Source organism: Rousettus aegyptiacus, unplaced genomic scaffold, assembly GCF_014176215.1.
Source record: "Rousettus aegyptiacus isolate mRouAeg1 unplaced genomic scaffold, mRouAeg1.p scaffold_m13_p_13, whole genome shotgun sequence".
Classification (NCBI taxonomy): domain Eukaryota; kingdom Metazoa; phylum Chordata; class Mammalia; order Chiroptera; family Pteropodidae; genus Rousettus; species Rousettus aegyptiacus.
The window spans coordinates 45,466,248-45,494,211 of record NW_023416288.1 but is presented as its reverse complement, the minus strand read 5'-3'; the positions used below and the strand labels follow the sequence as shown (position 1 = coordinate 45,494,211).

Here is a 27,964-nt window from a genome sequence, read left to right as displayed (position 1 = left end):
AGGGAGAGTGACAGGGGCTCGGCCCCGCCCTACGCCCCCCGCCCTGCGCCTCTCCCAGCGCAGACTTTCGAGCGACCCGGGGCTCTCCACCCCCACGACCCCATCCCGGGTAAAAGCAATTAGGAGACTGAGCGCGGCGGCCCGCGCGGGGGGCTCGCATCGCCGCCGGTCACCGAGCGGCGGGCTGGGCGCCGTAGCGGGTGGAGGAGCCGGGTCCCCGGAGTCCCCGCCCCGCCGCCCGGGGTGGTCAGCGACAGCCTTCGGGGCCGAGGGGTCTGGGGAGGACAGCTGGCAAGCCGCCTCTGCTCCCCGCCCTGGAAACATTAAAAAAAAAGTTGTTGGAAATGAATCCTGGGGCCCTGGGGCTTCGTTGAACCCCCTCCTGTGCGTTTTCCCCAAAAGCCTCACAGCGAGCGGCGGCGGGTGGGGTTCCCGCTCGGCTTCCGGCACGTTCGTCGGTCTCCGGCTCCACTGCGGAATTCTCCATTTCGCTACCTTTGGGAGAGTGTGGCCAGGACCGAGGGAGGGGCGCGCGGGTGCCCGAATTCTGTGAGATCTGCCGGGGAGCGGGGCCCGGTCCGCTCGCGGCTGGCGCGCGGCTCCGCCCCTCCCCGCCCCGGGCCGTCTCCACACTAATCACGGCTGCGTGAGAAGCACTGCGGGCCGGCGTTTCCCGGGAACTTCGCTTCCATGCGTGTCCCCGGCGTTCGTGCTGTCTGCGCGCCGCGGCCCCCGCCCGCTGCTCCGGGGCGCCGCGGGAGCCGGGCGGGGGCCGCGGCGCGCGCGGGCCGCGGGGCTCAGCTGAGCTGCTGTTTTCTCCACAGGGACGGCGGCTCGCGGCTGGCGGCGGCGCGCCCGGGGGCTGTGACTGCGACTCGCCCCTTCGCCCGCCGGGACGTGCCGGGCGATGCCCAGCTCCACTGCGATGGCAGTGGGCGCGCTGTCCAGTTCCCTCCTGGTCACCTGCTGCCTGATGGTGGCTCTGTGCACTCCGAGCATCCCGCTGGAGACGCTGGCCCAGGCGCCGGAGCAGCCGGGCCAGGAGAAGCGCGAGCACGCGTCTCGGGACGGCCCGGGGCGGGTGAGCGAGCTCGGGCGCCCCGCGCGGGACGACGGCGGCAGCGGCCGGGACTGGAAGAGCAAGGGCAGCCGCGGGCCCGCCGGCCGGGAGGCGTGGAGCAAGCAGAGGCAGGCCTGGGCCGCCCAGGGCGCGGGCGCCAAGGCCGGGGACCTGCAGGTCCGGCCTCGCGGGGACACCCCGCAGGAGGAGCCCCCGGCCGCCGCCGCCCAGGACTCGTCCGGGCCGGACCTCGCGCCCGCGACCGAGCCGCCCGAGGAGTACGCGTACCCGGACTACCGCGGCAAGGGCTGCGTGGACGAGAGCGGCTTCGTGTACGCCATCGGCGAGAAGTTCGCGCCCGGCCCGTCCGCCTGCCCGTGCCTGTGCACCGAGGAGGGGCCGCTGTGCGCGCAGCCCGAGTGCCCGCGGCTGCACCCGCGCTGCGTCCGCGTCGACACGAGCCAGTGCTGCCCGCAGTGCAAGGAGAGGAAGAACTACTGCGAGTTCCGGGGCAGGACCTACCAGGCTCTGGAGGAGTTCGCGGTAAGAGCGCGGCGCCCGCGCGCCCCCCGCGGTGGCGGTGTCGGGGAGGGGCGGCTCTGGCCCTGGGCGTCCCACTTTGCAGAAGAGGCGCTCCCTGCCGCCCAGAGGCGGACAGCGCCCTGCCCTGGTCCCCTTCTGGGACCTGTCTTGCTCAGTGCGGATGTAGCGTTTAAAGCAAGGCGGCCCCATCCAACCCCTTGGGCTTCGGCCATGGAAGGGTTTCCTTGGAGTGAAGCCGGTGGCGCTGACGGGACAGGCCCAAGCACTGACTCGCCTGGCACTCTGGACACGCGTTTACTACCCCTCGCGTGGGAGTGACGTGGCTGAAACACTCGGTCTGCTTACAAACACAGGGCGACTTACCTGCCCCTTGGGGTAGATGCTTCAGCCGATAGCCCGTTTAGCAAGGCGGCTCACATGAGTAAGCCATTTCCCTAGATTACGTGGTGGTGTATCATGCAAATGTTCTAAAAGTTACAAGCACGCTTGCTCGCTGGCTGCCAGAACGTAGTGTCTGGCAGAAACAGGAGGCCCAGTCAGGAGCAAACCTCGTCTTGTTTTAGCTGAGTACTAGTGGCGGTGCCTTTAATAGAACTGGCCGTCTCCTGCACGCCTACTGTGTGCCAGGCTGGCGGCCGCGTTTTCCACTTATGCTAACCAAGTGAAACCTCATGCCATGCTGTAAAGTAGATTATTGTCTGTTATCTCAAGTTTTCGGAGAAGCGGAAACAGACACAGGATGTTTAAGTAGCGGGGTGAAGGCAACTATTCAGTAGCGATTCGTGTGTCAAGCGCAGCCGGTCTACTCTACGGCGCATGCTCCCCTGCCAGTCCCCCTCTCCCCCCCCACACCCTTGAACCAGAAGCTCAGCCCAGCCCGCACAGCGGTTAGGATGGAGATGCTGCCCAACACGCATGCGCTGGCCTGGCGGGACCTCAGAAAACTCCGCCTGTCAGCGCGGAGCCAGGGAGAGCCCCACGGGCTGTTCAGACGGTCCATCCCCAGCAAGGTAGGCTCAACCTGCGGCCTGCCTGCGCGTGGCCTGTTGACGTGGCATGCCGGGGATTTCGCGGAAGGCAGAGGGCGTGCTGGGACGTACAGCCTCCGGGCCGAGCAGGAAAGGCGGGTGTGAGGAGGACGCGGCGGGGGTGCCCGCGACGCGCAGCCTCTGAGACCGGCGGATGCACATGTGCCCAGGGTGCGGCGACCGCTCAGCGCGAGTTTAGGAGTGCATGCCGGTGCTGGAGAAACAGAAAGCTGGAGAACGGTTGTGCGCGTCGTGGCGGGGTGTGGAAAGGACGCTGGGATTTGGGGTCAGGACACGCGAGTCTCCTTTCTGGCTTTGCCACTCAACAGCCGCGTGACAGGGACAAGGCGCATCCCCCTGTGGGTCTCTCCACCTGGAAGCCCGAACAGCCCGGTGCCACCTGTCTAAGCTCCCGGTTCTGGGTTCAGCCCTCGGGGAAGCAGACACCTCTGATGAGACCTGCCTGCACCAGGCCCCGGCCACACAGCCTGACTAAGTCGGGGGTCCTGCCGTGCGCGCGCTGCGTGACCCCTGCGGGCTCGGCCGAGGCCTCCCCGGGCAAACATCGCGCGTACCACGCGAAAGCGGGAGGCGAAGGTGGCCACGAGCTGGGGAAGCCCAGGGCAGGGACTTGCATGGTGGCCCAGAACAGGGCTGCCGCCCCGGACCCAACGGCACAGTTCTCTGGAGGTTTAGATTCGTGAGAAAATCTCAGTGTTGGACGCGGGCGGTTTAATCGCTACCGCCTGTCCTTGCGGTGCGCGGCTTCCGTGGTCATTTCTTAAAAGCACCGCAGGAGGTAGCCTGAGGTGTGATTAGCATTTTGATCTAAAAAGCCCCAAAGCGGCCGTTGGGCTCTCTGAGAGGACAGGTAGACGGATGAGCTGCTGTTCACTGCGAGGCGCCCCGGGCGGCCTCCGCGCGTGGGGAGGGGCTCTGCGTGATCCGAGCTCTCAGACACCTGTCGGCGGGTAGCACGGGTGTCGAGCATGTGTCGAGCTCTGCGGATGGGAGGCCAGGCAGCCGGCGGGGTGGGCGGGATCTCGGGACGAATGAAGTAGGATCCACCTGCGCTCAGAGCATCAGGTGCGTCTCCCATCCCCAGCGACGGGGTCTCCCCGCGTCTCCGACTCCGCGCCTGCCGCGCGCTCTCTGGGCCGCGCGCCGTCCCACCGCACACATCCCACGCCGGTCATCCCTGGTGGTCTGGGGGGAGCCTCCGGACATTCCCTAACCTCCTGCGGCTTCGGGCGGGTCACTTAGTGTCTGCTCTGTGTTTCCTTCCGCGGGGCTGGCGGTGGCGGAGGGTCTCAGCCGGGAGGCGGGGACAGAGGCCGTGGGCTGCAGTGACGCTCACAGGGCCGCTCTGGGCGTCCAGGCCTCGCAGAGAGGAGAGTGGCGGCCCGCGCGGCCCCGGGGGCACGGAGAATGGGAAAGAAGCTCATCGCCGCCCCCGCACCGCGCCGTGCGCGCCTCTGGAGAACGTGTACCCCAGACGGCGGTTGTGGCTTGAACAGGCGGCCAGGACACCTGTCCGTAGCAAGAAGGGAGCAGAAGGGAGGCTGGGCCTGTCCGCAGTCTGTCCCCTGCTCCCCCCAGCGAGCAAGGAGCTGGATGGACACAGCGTGAATGGGGAACAGCAGGCAGAACCTCAGCCCTGCCCCGCACCCCACCTGGGCACTCGGCGCACGGGGCACAGCTCCTCCCTGTGGCCTTGTGCCACTCTGCCCTTGGGCACACGTTGCCTGCTGCCCTCTGCTCCCAGTGTCCCCACCCCTCACCCCTGTCCGCCCCCCTCTCTCCTCACCCTGCACCCCACTGAACCCCGCTTCCTTGCCGCCTGGCGGATCCCAGCCGGATGTCAGCCAGGGACCTGGGTCGCTGTTTCGACAAAACGCCAGGACCTGCTAACAGCAACTAGAGCTACGTCCTCAGTGCCCCAGGACGTCTGCGGCTTAATTCGTGTGTCCAAATGAAACTGTCCTTCCGGGCGGGGTCGTCTCCACCGCCTCTCAGTGGGACCGGGGTCTCGTTTTGCGACTCCCGCTGGCAGGCGCCCCACTCTGATGGGGGGGCTTGTCTGCGGGGCTGTGGTTTCTGAACGGATGGCATTTCGTGTGCCGTCTGCTCCCGAGGGCGGGCGCCTTCACTGGGCTCCGTCAGGAAGCGCCGTGGCCGGGAGCCTCGCGCGACAGGAACGTGGTCCCTCACGCCCTGGGGCCCCCCGGGCCCCGCCCTCGGCGTCCTGTCTTGTCGGCCCCTCTGAGCCTGTGTCCTCGGCTCCTCTTAGCGGGACACCGGTCATGTTGGGGTGGGGCCCACCCGCGCGACCCCGTTTTAACACTGGTAGCCGCGTGGAGGCCTTGTCTGTAATGGCGGCTGCATTGCGACGTGGGGGATCAGGGTCAACGTGAGTTTGGGAGGCGTCGACACAGTCCGGCCCGTGACGCGGGGTGTCCACGGCCGTAGCTGACCTCGTGGGCACGGGCCCGCGGAGGTGCGAGGGGTCTGGTGGTGACGTGTGAGCAGGTGTGACTGCATCACGCAGAGGGCTCGAGTGACCGGGAGCAGGCCGGCTGCCCGGCGAGCCCTCATGTGGCTCCGTGACGCGCTCGGTCCCGTCTGTCCGTTCTGCACAGCACGTGAGCGGCGCTGCTTACGTCACTGGGTCCCCTTGCGGGCGCTGCCGGCGGGCGGCTCTGGGGCTCTGCCGAGCTGTCTGCGTTCACCTCCGATGACGACCAAGCAGCCAGCAGCAAGTCGGATGTGAAAGTCATGCATAAGAAATGATTTCGTTTGGAGCAACACAGGAAGTTGCCCCCTCGTGGGCGTCCAGACGCCCTGGGGTCCACGCTGTAGAGAGACTAAGGGAGTCCGTGTGGCTCCCTGAGGTGAGGGCCTGCAGGGGACCGGAACCCGCACGTGGCTTCGCTTGCGGTGGGGAGGAGGCCGGCGCGGGTGTCCACGCCGTGTCGGGGCTGCCCCGGGGCTCCGACTGGCAGCTGCGTTGGGCTCCCAAGGAGGAGAGGAAATGACCTGTTAGTGCCTGCCGCGTGCCCGCCTGTCCCCGAGGCAGGACCCGTGACCGGCGGATAACTGGGAGCCGCGGCCGCCGCGGCCTCCGTGTCCAACTGTGGCCAACTCCCCTGCACGACCTCACTTCTAGAAGTTTATTAATGAAAAAAAAAAAAAAACTTACATGAAACTTGGAAGCAAAGGCTCCACCTAAATAGACCCCCGTGGCAATTACGAGAAAGTGCCAGTAAAGAGGAAGACGCGATTCGTCACTTTTTTTCAATTTCACGGTGTTTATATTCCGATGGCTGACGTGACTCTGCATGAAGCAGTGACATTATCACCTCCCTCTGCGCAGCGAAACGAGCCGCGCTGCGGAGAGTCTGTGGACCCCCCGCGCCCCCCGCGGCTGCCCCCGAGTGGGTGTCAGCTCCCAGCTGGGCAGGTTCCGGGCGCCTCGGCTTCTGCCTCCTGCCCGAAGCCGTTTGCACGGGAGCAGTTAGACAGTGGACGGGGACCCACGTGGGTCCTGTGGACCTTTCGGACGTGCCTCCAGCTCGGGGCCAGGGGGGGGGGACACACAGCCTGAGCTGCCGCACCCCACGCGCCGTGTAACTGGTGACCGTGGCGGGACGAGCACCCTGTTTGATTGCTTTACAGTGGGAAGAAGGAAACCGATATTTATTCAGCGCCTGTGTTTTGTACATGTATGTGTGGGTTTTTTTTTGTCAGTTATACAATGACGAGGCAGAGTCATTGTCTTTATTTCAAGCGAGAGAAAAGCGAAGGCTCAGCATGGCGCGGGACGCGCATGGAGGTCGCCGCGCCAGCCGGGCGAGCCTCCCGGACGGCAAACCCAGCGCTCGCGGACGCCCCCTGTCGGCAGGGTCCCGCGATGGCAGCGCGGCCTGCCGGGGCAGCCAGAACCCCTGCGTGCAGAGAAGGGGGGCTCAGCGCCTGACCCGCGTCTGTGTCCGGCACGTGCCGGATCGATTCTGTTGAGCGTTTATGTGGATTTGGGTTGCACCAGGCTCAAGCCATCCAGGACGAAGTGAATCTCAGTGTCCTTCACAGTCTGCAGCCTCGAGTCGTGATAGGATCTGAAGCATTTGGTTCAGGAGCTCCCTGAGGCAGCGTTTGGGGGTGGGGGTTCCCACGGGCAGGGGACAGAATGCTGGCTCTCCAGAGGTGGCCGAGACCTCGTGATCGGCAGGCCCCTGGGGGCGGACTGGTGGCTGGAGAGCTGGCTCCAGCCCAAGGAGATGTCCGCTTGGCTCCTGGCACAGAGGGTCTATTTGAGACAAACACAGCTACTTGACCAAGGGGAGACTCACATAAACACCCAGCTGCCAGCTTGTCATGAAAACGGGGTGGTGCCCGGCCGGCAGTCAGCGGCCAGGGCCGGAGCGCGGCTGTCCCTTCAGAAGGGCGTTTGCTCTCCAGCTGACCACGTCCTCCTTGGTGTGATTTACCTGTGGTCCTTCAGCCACGATGCTTTGTCAAGCCTCTGTTCTGAGGAAGAGAAATTTCACCGCAGGCAACTGATGCCTTATTTAGACTCTTATAGCCAGCGGTGGCACAGGATGCTGAGGGCCCCCAAACCGTCCGGCCCCTCGGTCAGCCTGGGTGGCGAGTCGGCCTCTACAGCTCCAAGGACTTACGGCTGCAGACAGGGGACGTTAACCCTCCTTCTGTGTCTCCCTTGAGCCCCGGGCGGGTCTTGGAGCTTCCTCCTACTCTAGCGGCGGAAAGCAGAGAGCGTGCTGCTCATTCTTACACGAGGTGAACGAGATCCGCGAGCGGCGTGAGCCTGCAAAGCCCCGAGCAAGTGGGAGACGAAAAGCTGCTGCCAGGGTGGTGTGGGCCTGGGGTGTGGCCCGCTGAGGCGCACCTTACCGGGGGTGACGGCCCCCGCCGCATGGTTTCAGGGTCCCCACACTGCCTTTGGAGGCTGCATCTTGAGGGGTGGTCTTTTCCTATAACTATTTCCTTCTCAGATGATATCTCCAAAACCGATAAGTTCCAAATAAGAACATAATGTTTGCATTTATTTCTTCAAAACACATGTCTGAACAGAGGTTCGCCAGGCCCTGGACTGGTAGCGGGGTGCAGTGGGGGAGCATCGGGCCCCCCCCGCGGCACGCCCAGCATCAAAGACGCTGTGTGAGGACGCGGGTGGGAGCCGCGCATCTAGATCCCCTGGTTGTCACGGCTCCTTCTTAAATGACAGAGGACTCTTGGGGCTGATGTCTAGGGAGAAGACAAAGCTTGTCTCAGAGGGAAGGACTCTGGGTTGGAGGAGAGGGCAGGACAGTTTCCCAACCAGCCGCCGTAGCCGCTGCCTGTGGCCCTCCTTCACGGCCCGGGGCCGGCCACAGGGCTGGCCACAGGGCCGGCCACGGGGCCGGGAGTCTTGCTTGCTGCTGCTCTGTTCCAAGGCCGACATCCTGCCAGCTGGCTTGCGCTTGGCAATGCTATTTCTGTCAGGCACTGGGGTGCAGCCAGGACACAGAGTGCCTTTCGGCTCTGCGGGGAGGGACAGTCTCGGGCATTTGCCGGTGGCCCTGCGCTCCTGCTCCGAGGCCCCGGGCCGGCGGGAGAGCAGAAGCCGTGTGGCTCCGCTCTTCCCACTGAAGGCAGAGATGGCTTTGCCTTAACCGGGATGAGGCCGCCCCTTCCCTGGGAGTGTGGAAGGCTGAGAGCCTAAGAACCCACCGAATACCAAGCTCATGAAATCCTGGACTTTTATGGAACGCGGCTTTTTCAAGCACAGCCGAAGCGGCCGCCCGAGCCCGGGAGGAGCGGCCCGCGCAGTTTCGGGCGTCTGTGCCGAGGCCTGCGGCCTGGACCGTGGCTCTCCCCGCCCGGCTGGGCACGCAACGAGCCCGGGGCCCCAAGCAGAGCAGATCAGATCAGACATGCCTTCCCCAGCGCAGACAGACAGCCCTGGGTGGCCCTTGGCCTGGGCAGAGCCGAAGGTCCCCTGCGAAGAGCGGCGTCTGGCACACACGTCCTCTCCTGTGGGCCTGGAGCCCAAACTCAGGCTCCCCTGAGCGGCCCAAACGATCCGGGAGGGACACTTCTGTTTAAAGGGGTCCCAGAAGCAAACGGCCTCAGCCGGGATGCACCCACCGCCCGGGCGTAAAGAATCCCGCGAACGCAGTTCCAAGGAACGTGATGTCTAAATAAAATCGCGCACGAGAAGCAAGGGCTTCGTGAACAGCAGTCAGCCGAGACGAGCGGTCAGAGCAGACCCAGATGCTGGGACGTGGACGAGAATGTTTAGTATGCACGAAGAAGCCGAGCCTGCGACAAAACGCACGGCAAACAGCACCAGTGTGTGCAAACCCTACTTGGCTTCGAAAGAGACGCAGACGAAGCTCGTGTAAACGAAGCCTGGCATATTGGATTAGTGCTCGGGGGAGGGGCCAGCAGCTCATCGGCTACGGACCGCACACCATTTAGTGACCCGGCAGGCAGATTTGGAGATGTGACCCAGAACGAAACACAGACATGGGGAGGGGACACGGGGAGGAGCTGTCTTCATTTGTGGGGGGCAGGAGAGAAGACCCGACACGCAGCAGTTAGAGCCCCGAAAGAGAGCGTGGGGATGTGGGAGAAATGGAGAGACAGCGTCCAGGATTTCCCGGTGGACAGACTGCTGTTTTCCGGTTCGGGAACCCCAGTGACCGTCGAGGAAGATAAAAAAAATATGCGCACGCCCAGCCACGCCACGGCAAGACCGCAGAACACCGAGGGCGGGAGGAAGGGGTTGGGGGCGGCCGGAGAGACGCGGGCTTCCCCGCAAACGACAGTCGCCCGGCTTTGAGTTGAGAATTTGATCTGCAAATGCACAGGCAATGCCACTCCACGCAACTCCTACATGCGTTTGGAAAAAAAAAAAAAAATTTCTGGGGCCAGCTCAGCTTCCGGCCAAACCGTAAAACAGGTAAACGTTTTCAAAGGCTCCTCCCATCGTCCGGGGCTGCTGGCCGCAGATGCCACCGAGCTCCAGCTGGCCGCAGAGGGTCGCGCCTGCCCTTCCCGTGGCAGAAGCCAGACCGCTCGGCCGTGCAGCGCCCTCTCGCTTGGCTCCCCGAGCCCTCTGCTTGCTGGGCAGCTCAGAAATAAGCAGCAACGTCAACCCCGCGAGACAGCGCGTTCCTTCTGGATGGGGTCGTTGCTTTCCTCGGAGGTCGGCGTGCTACACTAATTCATATTTTCCCTTGTCTGGCTTTAGAAATAATTGCTTGCTTGTATTTTATTTTCAAATTTCACGTGCTTTTTGAACAGGTAACTTGATATTTTTGTTTTAGGAGATCGAGAACAGGGAACATGCAGTGTCAGTTTCAAGCGAGCCACGACTGAATATCATTCACTCCTGTTACGGGGTCGGGAGCCAGGGCGCGGCTCCCGGTCACACGCGTGCATGGTCGTCCGGGGACGCGGGGCCCTCGGCCGGTGGCAGGCTGTCACGGTGGTCTCTGTTCCCTCGGCCGCCGGCTGACCCTGCCCACATGGAGCGCGGCTGCTGTGAGCACCTTGCCCCAACCCGCTGGGAGTTCAGCCATGCTGTCACTCAGGCAGAAATGTCGGGCACAGGTAGATCGGGAAAGAAAGGGTTCTGACAAGGCCACTTTCCCTGGGCCTGTGAGTAGCCGGGGACGCAGGTGGCCCGAGGGACCAACTGTGCCCTGATGTCAGCCTCGGCTCGCCTCCCGCTGGTGACAAAGTTCCCCTCTGGCTCTCTGTGCCCCCCCAGAAGCCAAAGAAACAAGCTGCTCTTGCTCCTCGGCGACAGCGAGGGGCGGCTGGCACCGTTCGATGGTCGGCGCTCAGCGACCGTGCCGCGTGCGCCGGCGCAGGGTGCTGCGTCCCCTCCGCGAGCGAGCCCTCCGCGCCTCGACCGCCGAAGGGACGCGGTGACTGGAGGCCGGCTGCAGCGTCCGTGGTCACTTCAGAAGGCGCGGGCAGAGGCTCCGAGTCGGCAGCGGGGGCCGGCCCAGGCGAAGCCCGCAGCGTCCGCCGCCCGGGGCCCGGCCGCGGCCCGGCGCTTTCCGGGTGATGGCAGCGGACGCGCCCTGGCGCGAGCGTCCACGGCACGGCTGGGCTCCGGCCTGCACGGGCGTCAGGGTCCCAGATGGGCCCCGGGGTGGCCCCATCGCAGCTGGGGAGAGGGGGCCCGGGCCCGGAGCTGGCGGCTATGGGCGAAGGGAGCAAAAGCGGCCCGTGGCGTGGTCCGCGCCTCTGCTCTCAGCCAGCGTGCTACCCACCGCCCCCCCCCCCCCCCCGGGCCTCCCGCCCCCTCGGGCCTCCCGCCCCTCCGCCGGGGCTGCAGCGGGCGGGGCGCGGCGGCGCTCCGGGCTGCCGTGCGTGTCTGTGTGTCTGTGTGTCTGTGTGTGCGCGTATGTGTGGTGAATATGTGTGGTGTTTGTATGTGTGTGTACATATGTGCAGTGTGTATGTGTGCACGTGTGCATGTGTATGGCATGTTTATGTGTGCATGTCATGTGGTGTGTGTGTGTACACGTGTGATCCGTGTGTGTGCGTATGTGTGCTGTGTGTGTGCATGTAAGAAGGCTGCACGTTGGTTGCACGCATGCTGTGTGCTCCCAGTGTTCCGTGGACCCCACTACGCCCCGTGGTCCCCATGTCACACGCTCACGCCCTCCTTTTAAAAGCCTGCTCTTCTGAAGACACTTAATTCCATCATTTATGTCTTAGTAAGAGCCGAGCTGTTCCCTCCTCCCCGTACCGCTCGCCTCTCCTTCCGTCTAACTCTCAGTCAGACGGGTCAGGCTTCCCATTTCCTCTGAGAGGAGGAGTTCGGCTTGCACGGGATTCCTGCGGGGCCGCCCCCCTCGGCCCCGGCAGCTGTGCCCAGAGCTGCCCCACGCCTCTGTTAAGGTCTTAGTTCAGGAATCTGTGGATGAGAAAAGCGTCCACGAAAGTAATTCCGCCAACATCCCCGCACCGCCGTGTGTCCCCAGGGGAGAAGGCCGCCCCGCCCTGTTTGGGCTGTGCCCGGGGGGAGGGGGGGCCCGTCCCCGCTCTCTGCCCTGTTCTGTTTGGCGTGCTCCAGGCTGCAGGGGTGGGGGGCTGGCCCCGGGGCACACACCTGCCTCTGGGTGCAGGCGGCGTCTCAGCCAGCTCAGGCCAGAGGGCAGGCAGCCTGCATGACAGAAGGCCAGCTCCCAGTCCGGGAGGCTGGCAGCCCAGGGTCAGGGGCCTGGCAGGGTCCCGCTGGTCCTTTCTCCTGTGTCTTCGCAGGGTAGGGAGAAGGCAGTCACCTCCAGTCTCTTGCATCTCCTTAAGAGGCCACCAGTCCCACGAGCGCCCTGCCTGCACGGCCCCCCGACTCTGGGCACCTCCCGGGGGCCCCACCTCCAACATCATCACCGGGGAGTGGGGCTTCACACAGGAGTCTGGGGGCGGGGGTTGCCAGCATTCAGCTGGCCGCGGGCTCGGTCGGCTGGTGCAGGGTGTCAGCCGGCTCTGTACCCTAGCCCCTGGTCCCCCGGCCCCGAGGGGCCTCCACCTCCTCGCCCTAGCTGCTGAGCTGCTTGTCCCCGCGAGACCAGCCCGCAGACCCGGCCAGTGCCCCTCCTGTGTGAGGTCCTCGCGGTCTGCGTGAACCGCCCGGTTCCGAAGGACACCATCCCACTGGGGGTCTCGCCCGAGGCGGACCAGGGGGAGCTGCCCCCGGTGCCCGGAGGAAGCCGCGTGGCCGTCAGGCTGCGGTGCTGCTCATCTGTGCCACGCCGGGCGGGCTCGTCTTCCGGGAGGAGGCTGACGGCTTCTGGGGACAGTTCTTAATTAAGTCCTTTTGTGTGACAGCGTGGAAGGACAGAGCGGGCACAGCGGTGACGAGAGGAGGCATTTCTGCTGGAGCGAGGGGCAGGGGCGGCCGGAGGCGGCCGGAGCGCCTGTCGCCTGCAGCCAGGGCGAGGGCGGAGGGGACGCAGGGGCCCGGGCCGTCCGTGCTGGCCCTGCGAGGATGGGGCTGACCCCTCCCGGAGCCCCGAGGACATGTCCGAGTGGGACTCTGCTGCCTTCCGGGGGCAGACAGCGCGGGGTGCCGTGCGCTGGCTTCACAGGCGGCTGCAGGTCGGAGGCTGAAGTGGGCCTGCGGTGGAGTTGGTTTGAGGTGACCGTTGAAAGCCGGGACCCGTGGGCGTCCCCCGGCCTGCTGCAGGAAGTCGGGGGCCCGGGACGCACTCACGCCGGAGGTGGCCTGGCCGAACCCCGCATGCAGGCTGCTGGCCAGACTGCCATGTGGACCTTGAGGCACCCCCAGGCCCATGGGGGTTCACGCCACGGAAGGCGGAGCCGAGGGCAGCTCCTACATCTCCCGCCTGCCCCGGGGGGGCACAGCTCCGGGCACCAGAGGCCCCCAGGCCCCTGGTGTGAGTAGGAGGGGGCTTCGTGGTGTGCTGAGGGTGACACAGGCCTTTCCGAAGACAGACTCAGCGGCTGGACGGCACACTTCCGCCATCTGGTGGCCAAGCTGTGACAATGGCTTTGGGAGGCTGCTTGCCGCCCAGGGCCCAGCAGGGACGCTTTCCCCGAAGGGCGCAGGGCGCTGGTAGTTGGTGCCTCCGGCCACCCGTTTCCTGACGCGAGGCGGCGGGAACGACAGCGCGGCGGGCGTAAAGCGAGCGCACAGGACGGCGGGCGCGCGCCCGGCGGGACCTCGGGTTGGAGATCGGCCGGCGGGGTGCAGCCCGGCTCTGACGCGGGGCGCGTTTGCTCCTGTCGCTTTGGCACGCCTCGGTGTCTCCCGGGCCCCCCCACGTGTTTACTCCACGTGTCATGCCCCCGCGTCCCCCCTTCTCCAATCCTTCCCATGAGGATGCTGAGAAGAGCCCACGCGGCCTCACGGCCCTGGGAAAGGCTCCGTGTCCCCATGCCATCCGCTGCGGCTCGCCCTGTCCCCTGTGGGGGGCGGGCCCCCTGCGCCGAGGTGCGGCAGGTCTCGGGTAACCATGGGGACACTGTGTCCTTCGAGGGCTGCAGTCATGTGCTTCTCTGCAGCGTCCGGTGTTGGGGCCTCGGCTCTCCGCAGCTGGCCCGTTCCCCCCCTCCCCAGGACCACTGGCTCCCCAGCCCTGACAGGCCCAGGGACCCCCACCCGCTCTCCGCCCCAGGAGGGACCTGTCTGTGAGGCCCCTGCCGGTCGGGATGGCTGTCCCTTCCTTACCTGCCCCCACCCTCCCCACCTTATTGTGGTTTGAGCCTTTCCCTGTCAATTCAACCAAAAGCGACCACTCTGCCCTCAAAGCCCCTCAGTCCTCCCAGCTCGTGAGCACCATCCCGTCGCTCTGCCCCGGCGTCCTCCGCACATTCGTATCTGGGCCCCACAGCCGCACGGAGCACGGAGCACGGAGGCCTGGGCCTCCCCGTGTCTCCTTGAGCACACAGGGTCCGGTGGGGCACCTGCGGGGGCAGCCGGGGAGGCCGGACCGAGCTCCTTCCCGCGCCTCCGGCGGTGTCCACTGCCGCCCCCTAGCGGCCTCTCGGGGCTGGGCAGGGGCCCTGCCCGGGGTCCATTTATTTTCCTTGTTCTTCATAACGCGCCCTCCGAGTTCATTTTCGCCCTTGTGTCTTCCCGGCCACTCCTCTCTTGACGCGCTGGATATCGAGAGCCCGTTCGGCATTTCGCACTGGCTCAGCTGCTGGGACCACCCAGTGCGATGCGGACGCGGCCTGGCTCTTGTGTCGCGGTGACTCTGGTCGGCCACCCGCTGCAGTCCTCCCAGTGACAAAGACCCTGTGCCCCAGGCCGGGGCGCCTGGAGGGATCGCGGGGTCCCGGGACGCGCAGGGTTGGAGGGAGGAGCAGGGCGGGGGGCGGGGAGGGGAGGAAACGGCCACCTCACAGTGCTTCTCCTCGTGCTCACGTGACCTCGTTCGCGTCACCGCAGAATCTGACAGTCTGGAGGTTAAAAAAATGGAGCATTTCTGCTGGTGAAAGAGAGAAATGGGAGGAGGGTTTGCTTACCACACAGACCTTTAATTTATGTAGGAGACACTCGATCTAAGCCATACCCTCATGTCACACCTGAGGATTGTTTCACATGTGAGTTGCATTGCCTATTCTGACTTGTTTAGAATAAATTTAACATTTACTTTACACGTACTTGCACGATAACGTGCATACAATTGCTGAGTTTCAAGGGTCTAACTATTTTTGAATACACTCATTTTAATTACTATCGAGTCAATATCTTTCTTTATGACACATTCATCATCGCTTCACTGAGAACCTGTTCAGTCGTCTGTTCATCGTTTCTACTTAAAAGAAAAGTGTCCACGATAAGACGGAGTCACTCTGGTGACCAGAAAAGCAGGGGGGACGAGTGTGGCAGACAGAACGGCTCCGTGAGCTCAGGGACCCTCAGTCTGAGCTGGGTCACGTGCTCGCCCGGTCCCCTGGTGTCCCAACCACCCCCAGCGTTTACCCTGTTCCCGCCTTCCTGAAAACCGGGGGAAGTGAGCGCCGCGGGTCTGGCCGCCAGTGGCACAGAGCGCGGCTCGCCCTCACTCGCGAGTCTGAGAAACCGCGTTCGAAGCCAGCATGGCTCTGACTACTCCTGGCAGTGTGGGTGCTCGAGACTGGGTGCTCTTCCTCAAATGCCCAATGTCCCTCTAGGCTATGCGTCTAAATTCTAGCGGTACAGCACTTGGATTTGTTGCCGGAAAGTTGCAAAGAATGGCGTTTCTGTGATGAGGCAAGCTGCACAAAATGGTGGCCGCGGCTTGCTAAGTCAGGCCGCCCCGAGTTAAAGCTCTTCGGGGCGGGATACGTTTGGAAGAGGAGAAAGGGTCGTCCTGTCTGACTTCCCAGACGCCGCGTCCTCGGGGGCTCCTGCAGCGTGCGCGGGGCACGCTCACCTTTGGTGTCACAGCAACGAGACCTTCTAGAGCTTGAGCTGCAGGTGAGGACTCTCCCGCTTGGGGGCGCTCAGACCTGCCGGCTGCAGGGGAAGCAGCACCTGCAACCTGCTCAGGGGGAGCAGCACCTGCGACCTGCTCAGGCCGGTCTTCAGAGCTGGACACTGCGCCTGCGCCTGCCGCCACGTGGGTGGGGCTGCAGCCATGCCTGCGGGAGGCGGGGCGGACGTGAGCCAGGAGGAGCGTCACTGTGACCCAGATGGGCCCTGACGGCTGGGATCTGGTCCTCTGCAGGGCCCTGGCCTACGCCTGGGTGTGGGCCGCAGCCTCCCGGTCTCGGGCAGTGGGGGGCCCAGCACCTCCGTCACAGACGAGCCTGAGCACAGGCCACTGCCGGGAGCACACGACATGCCCACTGCTTCCCCGGCGCCGGGGCCCCCGAGCAGAGGCGGCGTGGGCGCAGCTGCGTGCAGATGGGTCGCGTCACAGCTCTCCTCCACAGCGCGTGACACCGCGCCCGCGTGGCTGCGCTCGCCACGGCCAGCTGCTGAGTTCACAGGAGCAGATGGCTTTAGCGGTGGAGGTTTCTAATTTAGCAGCATTCGCTGCGCCACGTGACTGCTGAGTGGGGTATAGGTGGGAGCTAGGTGGTGGCTCTGTGGGGGGGGCGGGGGATGACCAGCTCCACCTGTGTCAATGCTGAAGCTGGCTTCCCAGGGCAGGAGGCGGTCGAGCTGGATCTTGGATAAGTGGGAGTCTACCAAGGGGGTGGGGGGCCAGGGCAGCGTGAACAGGCCCAGCGGGCGCAGCGTGCTGGGCTCCGCCGTGGAGGCCGAGCTCCGCGGGGGCAGCTGCCGTTTCTTTTGTCCTCCAGGTCGGGGCAGACCTGGCGGCTCCTTGGGAGAAGCCTCATGGGTCGGCGGCTGAAGGGCCCGGGAGGGGGCATGCGGGTTGGGACTGGGGCCACCCATGAGGTCGCCCTGGAACTGAGCCACTGACGGGAGACTGGAGAGCTTTGTTACGGGACTCGGGTCCTGGGCACCCCATGATCAGGTGGGGGGCTCTGACGTGGAACAGCCAGCCTGCGCCCGGACTCCCAGCCGCGGTGACTCTGCTCCAGTGCCTTCAAGTGCAGACGGAGCTTTTGAAACGTGAAATAACCAGGCCATTCGGTGGAGGTTCCAGGCTTTGCTGTGCTGTGGACACGGAGGAGCCGCGCGCACCCTGCGTGTGATCCCGGGTGTGCAGGGCCTGCTCGTGTCATTCACGCAGCACGCCCAAGTCCGAGGCGGCCCACGGGAAGCCCAGCCCCGGCCCGCCGGAAACTCACCCCGGCCCACCGGAAGCCCAGCCCCGGCCCGCCGGAAACTCACCCCGGCCCACCGGAAGCCCAGCCCCGGCCCGCCGGAAGCCCAGCCCCACATAGTGCCACGTCACGTCTCCACTGTCCTTTAAAACGCACCTTGCTGTGTCACAGTTTCTGCTTCTGGCTGCTGGTCCCCATGTGCTGTTTCTGCTTTGTCCCGGGTAAGCCCTGATGGAAATGCATGCCTCGGGTGGTTTCCGCGAAAAGGGGGCCCACCGCGTGCCGCGCAGGGGTCACCGTGGGGGTTCGGCGGTGTAGACTTCTCAGGAACGGCTGTCAGGCCTGATCGGACGACCCAGGAGGTAGACCTGGGGCCAGAGGCTGGAGGATACGGTGAAGCGTGGGGGCCCGTGCGGGGAAACACTGGCCGCGGGGCGATGGGCTGGGCCCACGCGGAGCCTTGGAGGACCGTGGCCCGCGCCTGACGCCTCTGGGTCAGTTTCCTCGGCAGCAGCACAGCCTGGGTGGCAGCGGGCATGGCTTAGTGTTGCCATGAGAGCCAGTGACAGACAGCTCCTGGCCGGGAGCCCGGCCGGAGAAGCGGTCAGCTCCTGCGTCCCTCCCCCTCCTTTCCTGCACACAGGGTCCTGACTCAAACGTGGGGCGCTGCGGGCTAGGTCGGGTGGCACTCTGCGGGGCTGCGGCGAAAGGATTCGCCTGCATGATGGGTGGTTGGAAAAGAATTCAATATGACATTTTATTTACTTAATATTGGAAGAAACTAAAGCCTTTCCTCAAACAGCTCAACGGGAGGGCCACTACGAAGCAGCCCTGCGCTCGGAGGGGAGAGGGGAGAGGAACCCGTGGCCCCCCCGCGCATCGACGCGCCTGCGGGCCCTGCCAAGGCCCGGCTGCAGCCCCGCGTCCGCGCTCCAGAGACCTCCGGGCCGGAAACGTTTTTGCCGCAACCCTACAGCACGGCGGACGGCTTCCCGCCCGGGGGAAGGGAGACGCGACGGGCATGATAGAGACGGGGGAGGCACCCTGACCGTGGGCTTCTGTTCCAGGTGTCCCCGTGCGAGAGGTGCCGCTGCGAGGCCAACGGGGAGGTGCTGTGCACCGTGTCTGCGTGTCCCCAGACGGAGTGTGTGGACCCCGTGTACGAGCCCGAACAGTGCTGCCCCATCTGCAAAAACGGTAGGTGAGACGCCCGCGGAGGTGGGGTGCGCTTTCGCGCGCCTTCCTGCACCCCACCTCCCGCGCACGAGTTTGCTGCCGCTTCACAGTGGAGGAAGGGCCTGCGGGTGTATAAGCGTGAGTGCGTGAGTCCACACAGACTCATGTGTGTGTGTCTCTAACCGCGGGCCTCAGGGGCCGGCCGGGAGCCGTCCTGTGGTCGAGCAGGTGCTCCCCGCGCTGGCGTGCAGCCCGTGTTGTGCCGACTGGAGGTTCTGGGGGAGAAATTTGGTGGCCGCCAGCAAGGAGACCCGCTTATTTCCATTTAGCTTTGTTTGCTCTCGCAAAGCAGTTCCTCTTTCCCAGATAAAGCAAACATTGCCTTTCATTACATAAGTGGATTGGAACTTGACACTTGAGTCAAGATTTTTTTTTATAAGCAAATTGGGCAGGAAAAGAGCTTCACGTTTTTTCCAGCGAGAGCCCCAGTAGATCCAAAGCTTTGTGTGCTTTATAAAAAAGAAATGGCAGGGTGTCCTTGACCCTAATTTATAAAGGCAGAGTGTTTCCTCTCCCTGAATAACAAGGCTCACTGCTCACTGCTGGGCGCCGTGCTGGGTGGCACACTGTCCGAGGTGACGAGCACATTCCTAGGGAGAACGGCCTCAGGGTGATAGCTTGAGGGGACAGTCCAAGGGAGCAGGTGAGTGTACCTTTGGAAAGAACTTTGGGGACATAACCATGTCCTCGAGTGCAGGCGTGTCCCCCTGTGTAGGGTGGCTGTTCTGTGCGGCCCAAGGCCAGGGGCCGGGACTCGGGGCAGAAACCACAGACCGGCCCAGAAGGGTGGCAGTGATTCCATGGGCGGATCATGTCAGAGCCAGAGCGGGCCAGCCCTTGCGGTCCCCAGCCGTGCGGTCATCAGCCCGTCAGGTGCAGGGCGGCCGGGCCAAGCTCTGGAGCGTGTGCTGTGGGCTCCGGGAGCGGCTAGTGGTCACACGGCACTATCGTTCGTGTCTGGGACGATTCTGAGGTTCTGCAGTCAAGCTTGCCAAAATCGAGCGGGACATGGGTGTCCCTGACACCCTTCACCAGGCACACATGGGTGCCCAGACGTCACCCTACAGATTGTAAAGTCCTCTACATAAATACCCAGAAGAGGAAATGAAGTTTCGAGGAGGAAGGGGCGCCCCGAGGGAGCAGGTCAGTGTGTGAGGTGTCAGGGCGGGGCTCTGCTCTTTCCATGTGAGCTGCGGGGGCGATCGGAGACCGCAGGGTCTAATCCCAGAGACCGCGCACATTCTGGCGGTGGGGTACGGGGCCTGGGGGGCGGGGGGGAGGGGGAGGTGTGCTTTGCTAGCGTCAGCCGGGCGGGGCAGGACAGAGACCCGGTCAGGGGCAGCGTCTCCCTGCGGAGCGAGGTCCGTGGAGCCTGACGAGGAGCCGGTGGTCCCCGTGGTCTCCGGGGGCGGGGGCAGATGTCCAGGACACGGTGCCCTGCACGTGACGGTGGGCGGACAAGTAGCCTCTCCTTGAGTCAAGGGCAACTTAGCGACCAGTGTAAACACGGGGCGTTCAAATCTTTGGCAGTTTCGGGATCCGAGACTCAGTGTGTGTGCCTCGTGGCGGCTGTGGCGAGAAACGCGGTCCTGGCGTTAGTTTTCGGGGAGTCCTTGTTCAGATGCTGACGAAAGACGCGAGATCATGGTTTCAGCACCTGACACTGTGAGAGGCTCAAACCTACAGAGAGGCTGGAAAATTGTACAGCGGCGGTCGCTGCCCTCGCTGCGCTCCCCACCGCGACGTTCCGCCATGTCCGCGCCCTCTCCTTCCGCCTCCGTCCTCTCCCCATCGCTCCCCTTCTCTGTGTGTGGCCCAACACCATCTTTTCACATATTCGCTCTTCCCCACGGTGCACACAGGATACACCTGCTATTTATACCGCCGCCAGCCCGAAACCTACTGAGTAAAGCTCAAGGTTCCTTTGTACTTACTTCTGCCACTTGGATACACACCTCTTAGGGTACAGAGTAGGAGAGCAAAGTCTAGAAATTATTTGAATTAATTCTTCATCATGTGTGGGTATGTCAAAATTTTATAAGGATTTGAAGTCATTTCTGTTCATACTCAATGTTTGTCATTAGGACGTAATTTTGTTTTGAATAACAAGACGTGTTTGAGAGTAAAATCCATACAAATAAGGTCCACTCTGAAATTCACAGGATGTTTTAATATCACAGTGATGCTTTTCTGAGAGAGTTGACAGCCAAGGCCCTGACAGCAAACTTCTAGATCCTCTCCCATTGTCTCTATACTTTGAGAGGCAGCAGGGCGTGAAGAAAACCAGGATTTGGGGCCCACTAGAAATTCTTATAAGGAAGAGGAATATGATTTTTTGAAATAGATTCAAGAAGGATTACAGGTTACACAGGGATTTGTATTAAAAGTTTCAATCCAAGTGTATCAAAAATAAACATCAACGTGACTAATCGCAAATGCACTATTAAGTTTTGTTACAATGTATTCAACAGGTAGAATTTGGCATTCGAGCTGTCTCTAGTTAAGTGGTTTTCTGACCTTGAAAGAGCAAATGGTGCTTGGAATTCTTAGTAAAATATTTGCTTAAAATATGAAAATAGTTTCTATGAGAAATGAATGCTCTGTATAATTGACTGAGATTAGTAATTTATAGTAGTCCATCTGTGCCGCACACAGAAAAAGAAATGATGTTTTATAAAAAAACAATTACATTTCTGATAGATCACGGATTACATGGCATCAAAAATGATGCCTTATATGAAACTGAATGGCTGGACAGACTTAGGCAGAATGGGACGTGAGGCTTTGGCTGTTGATCTCGTAAACCGGCCTCCGCCCTCACACACTCATGTCTTGACCTGCAGCATTAAAAAGCTTTTTCTCTCGACAGAAGAAAAATTGCCCTTCAACTGCAAGCTGCCAAAGGCACTTGCGTCAAACGAGCGAAAGTCTGAAACCCAGAACGCCTGGAATGTAAATGAACGATCACGAATGAAGTTTAACTTCACATATTCGCTTTATCCATGGGTGTAGCTCGGTCCCCGAGGATTTTCTTTGGATGAAATGGACGTTTGTGTGGCACTGTTTTAGGTCTTTGTTTTTTTCCCAGTGATATGGACAGTGAGTGTCGGAGTCACGTTCACGATCTCAGGCTTTCTCTGGCAATGAGTGTACGTCAGGGGAGGTCCACCGCACCGTCCCAGGGCAGGCCCTCCATCTTAGGGCGCCTGGTGAACCCCAGCGATCAGGGGACCTCCGTTCAGCCCGCGTGGCCGCCTTTGTACCCGTGCACGCAGAGGACGGATGGACTGAGACGCTGCGGCCGAAACCCAGGGGCCTTTCTGGGTTCACTAGGGCCCCCCCGAGGGGGCGGCCACGCCCAAGGGCTGCGAGGTTGTAGAGGCGCACAGGCCCCAGGGACGAGGCCCGCAGGCCGCACCCGGGCTTTGCCGCTGCTCGATAGCGGCGATTCATGGCTCTACTTCCAGGAGGAAAATGAAAATGCATGAAATCTTTAAGTTGCACACTGAGGCTTCAAATTACGAGAAGCAATTTCATGGAAAATACGTGGGACGCGCTGACTGAGAATTAGACGTAGCTGCCTTTTCCTCCTGTGTGTTTCACAGCGTAGGAGATCGTGATTAAATCACACACCGTGAGCTGGACAGAACTCAGGGGGCTGTACGTGTGCGAGTCCACTTACGCGCGTGTGTGGTTCCCAGCAAAGTCCTTCTCACAAGGAAAGACTGACTCGCACGTGGCTTCACCATCATGTTTCCAAAATTTAGAACCTCTGCTCATCCAACAACACTAGCCAGAGCGAAGCAGCCGGCATAGTGGGAAAAATGTACAGTCCATGGATCTGGCAAGTGGCTAAGGAATTCCAGCACAGCACAACGAAGGGGGGAGATGAAACGGAGAGCAGCGGAGTCCCCAAGTCTCTGTGGACCTTGGTGTCCTCCCGGTTCCACTGCTTCTGAGTCTTTGGCTCTGGCCGTCACCGTGACAGAGTCTGTTCTTGGTGCAAAGACATGAGATTAAAAAACTGGATTTCCTGTGTTGGTGAAATCAGTGTGGCAGTAATCTGAAACAGACTGTGATAAAGTAAGATGTGCATTTTAATTCTTGGCACAATCGCTAAGAAAATCGACACGGCATGTGAGCTGGCTCGCTGCGCGGCGCCCCGGGGGGTGTGGAGACTCCGTAGGTAAACACGCTCTTTTGCTGGGAGTTTTGGAGAGCGTCTGTGTGCGTGCATGTGTGTATGCGTGTGCACGTGCATGCGTGTATCGTTTCTGTACATTGAGGCGCTCGCTGTTTCACTGAGGATACACGGAGGAACGGAGCTCGCGGCTCCCGCTGCCCGAGCTCGGACTGGAGGGGCCGTGGCCTGCAGACGGGCCGTGCCCCTCTCCTCGCGCTGTGGCCGAGGCTGTGCGGACGGCGTCCCCGTCCCCGTGGGTGGCGCCCGGCAGGTCGGAGGCTGGGAACACTGTCGTAGCTCCGACACCTGTGTCCATGTCGTTTCGCGAGGGGTGTCGCGTGTTTACAGAGCCTCCGGAGTCGCGACAGGCTGGCGGACCTCCCGTCGCTCTTCGCCCAATGGGAAGCCCTAACCTGTAACCTGTTCCCGCGGCATTTCTCCTACAAGGCACAACACGTGTCTGAGTCGCTTTGAACAGAGCTTAGACGCCGCCCGCTGTCTGAGGGTCAGGGACGGGAGGCCCATCGTGGACATCCCGCCCGGGCCGCAGCAAAGGCTTTGGATGAGAGTTTGACCGACCGACTCGACGCCCTGGGCCTTTTGGTTTTAGATTGTTGATATTTTGAATATTTAATATTTTCAGCAAAAGTCACAGGGAGGGCCATTCCCTGCTGTCTGAGCACCAGGACTTCATGCTGTGACAAATGTCGAGTTTTTAGAGCATAATTGTTTCCCCTGGAGGAGAGAGAGAGAAGTGTAACACGGGAGCACGTTTCATGGCGAAGGGACTCGACTTGTCCTGCATCGGGCCCTCTCGCTGGGCCATTCAGGTGGCGGATGTTGGCTCAGTGAACAGCCTAACGAGGTGGCCTGTTTGCCACGGCAGTGGACCCGAAGTGGCGGTGGCCTCTGGCTACTGCAGGGAGGCCGCCTCTGCTGACCTCGGCCTTTGCTGCTCCCCAGGGCACACGCCGGGCCTGTGGGACGCATTGTCCCTGACTCCTCCGCACCCGCCCTGCCCTGAGCCCACGGTCCCCCCCACCGACCCCCGGGCTCCAGCTGGCCACAGCCTTGCTGCGCTCAGCGCACGTGCATTCTCGGGGGGCTCGGACGCGGCGCGCCCCCCCCCCCCCACGCTGCCTTCCCGGTGTCGTCGGCGCCTTCTCCCCGGCGCAGACCCGGGATTGCGGCCGGCCCGTCTCGCCGCCCCTCGGTGCCTGAAGCGTTAGACTCGTGAGCCCCGACTGCACGCTTCCTGAGGGCACCTCGGATCCGCAGTGCAGGCCTATACCCCCCACCCCCCCACCGATTCCCGCGTGGACCCTGGCATCGCGGGACAGGCAGAAGCGGGGTTTCCTTGTCCCCAACACGCTGGCGGTTTCGTCTCGATGAGGTAAAATGTTATGAAACAAACGTGTGATTGTGTTTCCCCGAAGCAATAATTGGCGGTTTGACAGGCTGCATGTGTGCACGACTCGGTGCGCGGCTGTGTGCGGAGCTGGCTCGCCCTGCGCACGAGGCCTGTCACAGAACCCGCTGCCTTTGAAGACGTTGGCTCGTTATTTGCAAAGTGCTTTAAAGGAACAGCAAGCAGCAGAGACGGGCTTGTTATTAAAAAGGAAGGATGCGCGTTGAAGGGTCCTTGCCGGGTGTGGGAACCTTCCGTAACGTTCAGAAGTGGGAGCAGTGACAGCCCCCGATGATGTCATGACTGATCGGGCCGCGAGGCCCAGGCCGGCTGGCTCAGCCCCGTGACAAGTCCCACGTTGCCGGCAGTCCTCGGTTTTCGTAGTTAACGTGGCGTCGCATGGCTCCCTGGGCCACAGGGACGCCGTGAGGGTCACGCAGAGAGTCCGCGTCGGCCCTGGGCACAGAGCCGGCCGCGGCCCGAGGCTGTCAGGCTTGAGCCATCACTGCCGCCTCCTGGGAAGTGTGTGGCTGTGTGACATTACCAAGGGCGAGGCCTGCGGACGGGGAGTCGGCCGCTGGTGGAGACGGCCGCAGGCGACCCGCACCTGGGGGGCCCGTCCCACTGCAGGGCCGCCGTCTGAGCCGTGGCCAGCCGAGGGCGCACCTGGGCCAGGGGCGCTGAGTCGTGGTTGCAGTTCCCATGGCTCGTTGCTGCCATTTGGGGAGACGAGGGGGCTGGCTCGAGGGTGCGGTGTCCCGTCCCCGCCTGCAGGTGGGGCCCCATCGCCCATGCTCCTGTGGATTGCTTCCTCCCTGGCTGTCCAGCCCAGGCCTCTGGGATGGGGGCGGCTCCCTGGCCCGCTGACTCCCACCCGGGACAAATCGGTCCCGACCTGGGTGGCAGCGCCATCTGCTGGTGCCGCTTCAGAACTACAGCCGCCGACCTGCTTGGGTGACGTTCCTATTTGAAGCCGGGAGGGCTGCACAGAGGGGGTGACGCGGGCTCTGCAGAGCAGCTCCCCTGAGTACCTGTAGGCTTCTCGGGCTCTACTGCGAGGACGTGTGGCTTGTCACCAGCACCTGCCCTTGCTGTCCCCGGGGCCCATGGGGACACGCTCGAAAGCCGAACCGGCCTTGGCCTTGGCAGAAGCCCACAGCCCGTGTGCTGTGCGCCGCGGGCCCTGCAGGGCGTTGGGCAGCACCGCGCACCCACACCGCACCTGGCCCCGGCGTCACCATGGTCTGAGAAGGCGGGGGAGGCAGGCGCCGTGGGAACCAGCCCCGCCGCGAAGCCGGCCGAGGGCAGCCGTGCGAGGAGCCGCCACGTGCGCCCCCCCTTCCGCCTGCCACTCGCCGCCGTGCCCGCGCCACGGGCCTCTCCGGGTCTCAGGGGCCGTGCGTCACCGTCTCCTTTCCGTTCAAACTCCCAGCCACAGCATCCGGCCCACCGTGGTCTTGACTTGCGTTTCCCTGACGACTGGTGGCTTGACAGTGTCTTGTCGGCGATGTTCGTACCTGCGCTCACTGGGGATGTCTGCGTGCACTTTATTTTCTTGTGGTGACTCTATGGCTTTGCCGTCAGAGGGCTGCTGGCCTCTGAGGGCTTTGGAAGGGGTCCCCCTTTTCCATTCATGGCAGAGTTTGTGAAGCATTGTGCTAATTATGCTTTCAAAGTTTGCTAGACACACCTGTGAAGCCATCTGGGCCTGAACTTTCCTTGCGAGGTTCTTGATTACTGGTCCAACATCTTTACTTGTTACAGGTCTCTTGAGATTTTCTGCTTATTTTTGAGTCAGCTTAGATAATGTGTTTTTAGGAATTTGTCCAGTGCATCCAGATTATCTAATCTGTGGAGTATACTTATTCATAATAAAACCTTACAATTCTTATTTCTGTAAGTTCCTCCTTTCGTTTCTGAGTTTAGTTATTCATGTCTTTTCTATTTCTTTGTCACTCTGGCTAAAATTAACATTGTTAATCTTTACAAAGAACCGACTTCAGGTTTTGATTATTCTCTCGTTTTCCTAGTCTCTATTTGTTTATCTTTGCTCTAATCTTTATCATTTCCTTCCTTTTACTTCCCTGACCTCTACCTGTTGCCCATTCCCACGGCTAATGCCACACGCTGGCCCAGGTCAGGGAGCAGCTAGAGGTCCCCACGGGTCAGCCCATTGCATCTCCGCTGGCCTTGCAAGTGCTAATGGTGCCCTGGCCAAAGCCAGTCTCACGGTCAAGTCCTGTCTCAAGGGCAGGGACCCAGCCCCCGGCGCGGATGGGGGACGCTGCACAGCCTGGCACAGCACAGTGCATGAGGACAGTCCCTTCCCAGCCAACTTTCTGGGAAGAGAGTTGGACTTTAATTTGTCTACATCTTTTAACAATTCCACAGGGAGATGATATTGACCAAAATATCACTAAATATATATCTTTAAAGATTTTTCACTCCTGAGGATTGCTGGAAGGGAGAATTATGAGGAAATGAGACGGGGCCGTTCTCATCACTCATTCGGTGTCTGAATTTGGTCCTTGGCCCAGACGGGGGCATACGAGAGGGCATACGAGGGGGCATGCTCGTGGGAGGGACGCCAGGCCACAGGGGCGGACAAGGTCGCGGGAAAGGTCGGGAAGCAATGCACCGCTCCAACAAAGTACGCCCTGAGTGCCGACAGAACCGTTCCCGGTCACAGAGGCCCTGGCCGGGTGCCCGGGCCCTGTGCTGTGCCCAGGGAGGGGACCGCCTCGGGACCTGGCTCTGCGGAGCTCTCGTCCCGCCGAGCTCCGGGCTGCAGACGGCACTGGCGCTCCCGCCTTTCCGCAGAGGTCGTCGGGCAGGGGCAGCTGTTGTCTCACTGAGGTTTTGCTTTGCTTTTCTCTGACGACTGGTGGTGACGATGGTGATGGCCGCTGGGTGGCACGTGGTGAATTCTGTCGACTTCAGAGCACCGAGGTGCGATGACCCGGGACGACCCGGGCGCCGTCTGCCTGGCCCCAGGGCGTGTGCTGGGGGCTGGAGGAGTCGCAGCTGCGGGAAGCACCCCGCCTGTCCGCAGCCCCGCCTCCGACCGTGGCCCGACGCTCCATGAAACGCGGCCCGGCACCTGTGCTGGCCGAGGCCTGCGGTGGGTGTCGCTGGTCGGTGGAGAGCCACAGGGGTCCTCAGGTCTCATAGACAGCTGTCCAGGTCATAGCCCTGGGACCAGCTGAGACCGGGCTTCTCAGGTGCGGTCCCCTGCCGGCAGCATCAGCGTCACCTGGGAACCCGATGCCAGGGCAGACTCCCCAGCCTCATCCCCACGAGTCGGGCGCTCCAGGGTGGGACCAGCAACCGTGTCTGCAGAGCCTGCCAGGCAACCTGTGAGAAGTGGGTCTAACGGGAGGGCAGGCTAACCGGGCGTAGGCTGTTTTCCAAATAGCATGCTTGTTGAAGTCTCTTTCCTAAAAAGGTGCCAGGAAGAATAAGACCAGTTCTCTGAGAGTCACAGCTAATTATGTTTTTTTCCTATGATCCCTTAGAATTAATTAAATCAAATGATCGCAGAGTCGGCCTATGCGTAAGGCCCCCCCGGGGGATGACTTGTTAATGAAAATCTCAGTACTGTCACTCAGTTTCCAAACGACGAGGACAGCTCAGACGCTAAAGCGAGCGCGTGTCAGACCTCGGGCAGGCTCGCCCTCCGCCGGCCCTCGCCGCAGGGAGCGGATGACACTCACGGCCCCGCTGGCTGCCCAGGTCGCCCGACTGCACGCGGCACGCACCCGCGCGCGCGCCTAACGCAGCCCGTTTCTGCATTCCAGGTCCGAACTGCTTCGCGGAGACCGCGGTCATCCCGGCCGGGCGGGAGGTGAAGACGGACGAGTGCACCGTGTGTCACTGCACCTACGAGGAGGGCACGTGGCGCATCGAGCGGCAGGCGGTGTGCACGCGGCACGAGTGCCGGCAGACGTAGGCGCGGCCGCCCCGCCCGCCTGCCCTGCTGGCGGTTCCTGCAGGAGAAGGAAAGGGATGTGTTTCGAAGCATCAAGAACTGTGGGCATCAAAGTCTCTAAATAAATGTGCTATTTTCACAGTAAATACACGGACGTGCACTGTTCTATGTTAAATGTATTTCTATAACCCCCGTTAGGCGCGCACATACGTGTTTTCTATAGCTACAGATTAAAAACGCTGTGTGCTCAACCGTCCCGCCTGTGGACCTGCGTCTGTTTCAGGGCGGGTCTCGTCAGGAGGGCGCCGCGGGCTCAGCCCCCTGGCAGCTCAGAACGGTGGGTCCGCGCGTGGATCAGGGAGAA

At 62.3% G+C, this 27,964-nt stretch overlaps 1 protein-coding gene across 1 annotated transcript; it reads left to right on the top strand.

Moving 5' to 3' along the window:
- Positions 1-907: 907 nt before the first annotated feature.
- Positions 908-27,850, top strand: VWC2 (von Willebrand factor C domain containing 2). Its single transcript, XM_016147907.2, has 3 exons — positions 908-1,603; positions 17,913-18,042; positions 27,470-27,850. The coding sequence occupies exons 1-3, from the start codon at positions 908-910 to the stop codon at positions 27,619-27,621; spliced, it is 978 nt and encodes a 325-aa protein (XP_016003393.2). The 3' UTR covers positions 27,622-27,850.
- Positions 27,851-27,964: the final 114 nt, after the last annotated feature.

Excerpts from the sequence above, each read along its gene's own strand:
- VWC2 (XM_016147907.2), top strand. The coding sequence starts at position 908 with ATGCCCAGCTCCACTGCGATGGCAGTGGGCGCGCTGTCCAGTTCCCTC. Across the intron at positions 1,604-17,912 it reads AGGCTCTGGAGGAGTTCGCG|GTGTCCCCGTGCGAGAGGTG; the intron begins GTAAGAGCGCGG and ends CTTCTGTTCCAG. Across the intron at positions 18,043-27,469 it reads CTGCCCCATCTGCAAAAACG|GTCCGAACTGCTTCGCGGAG; the intron begins GTAGGTGAGACG and ends TCTGCATTCCAG.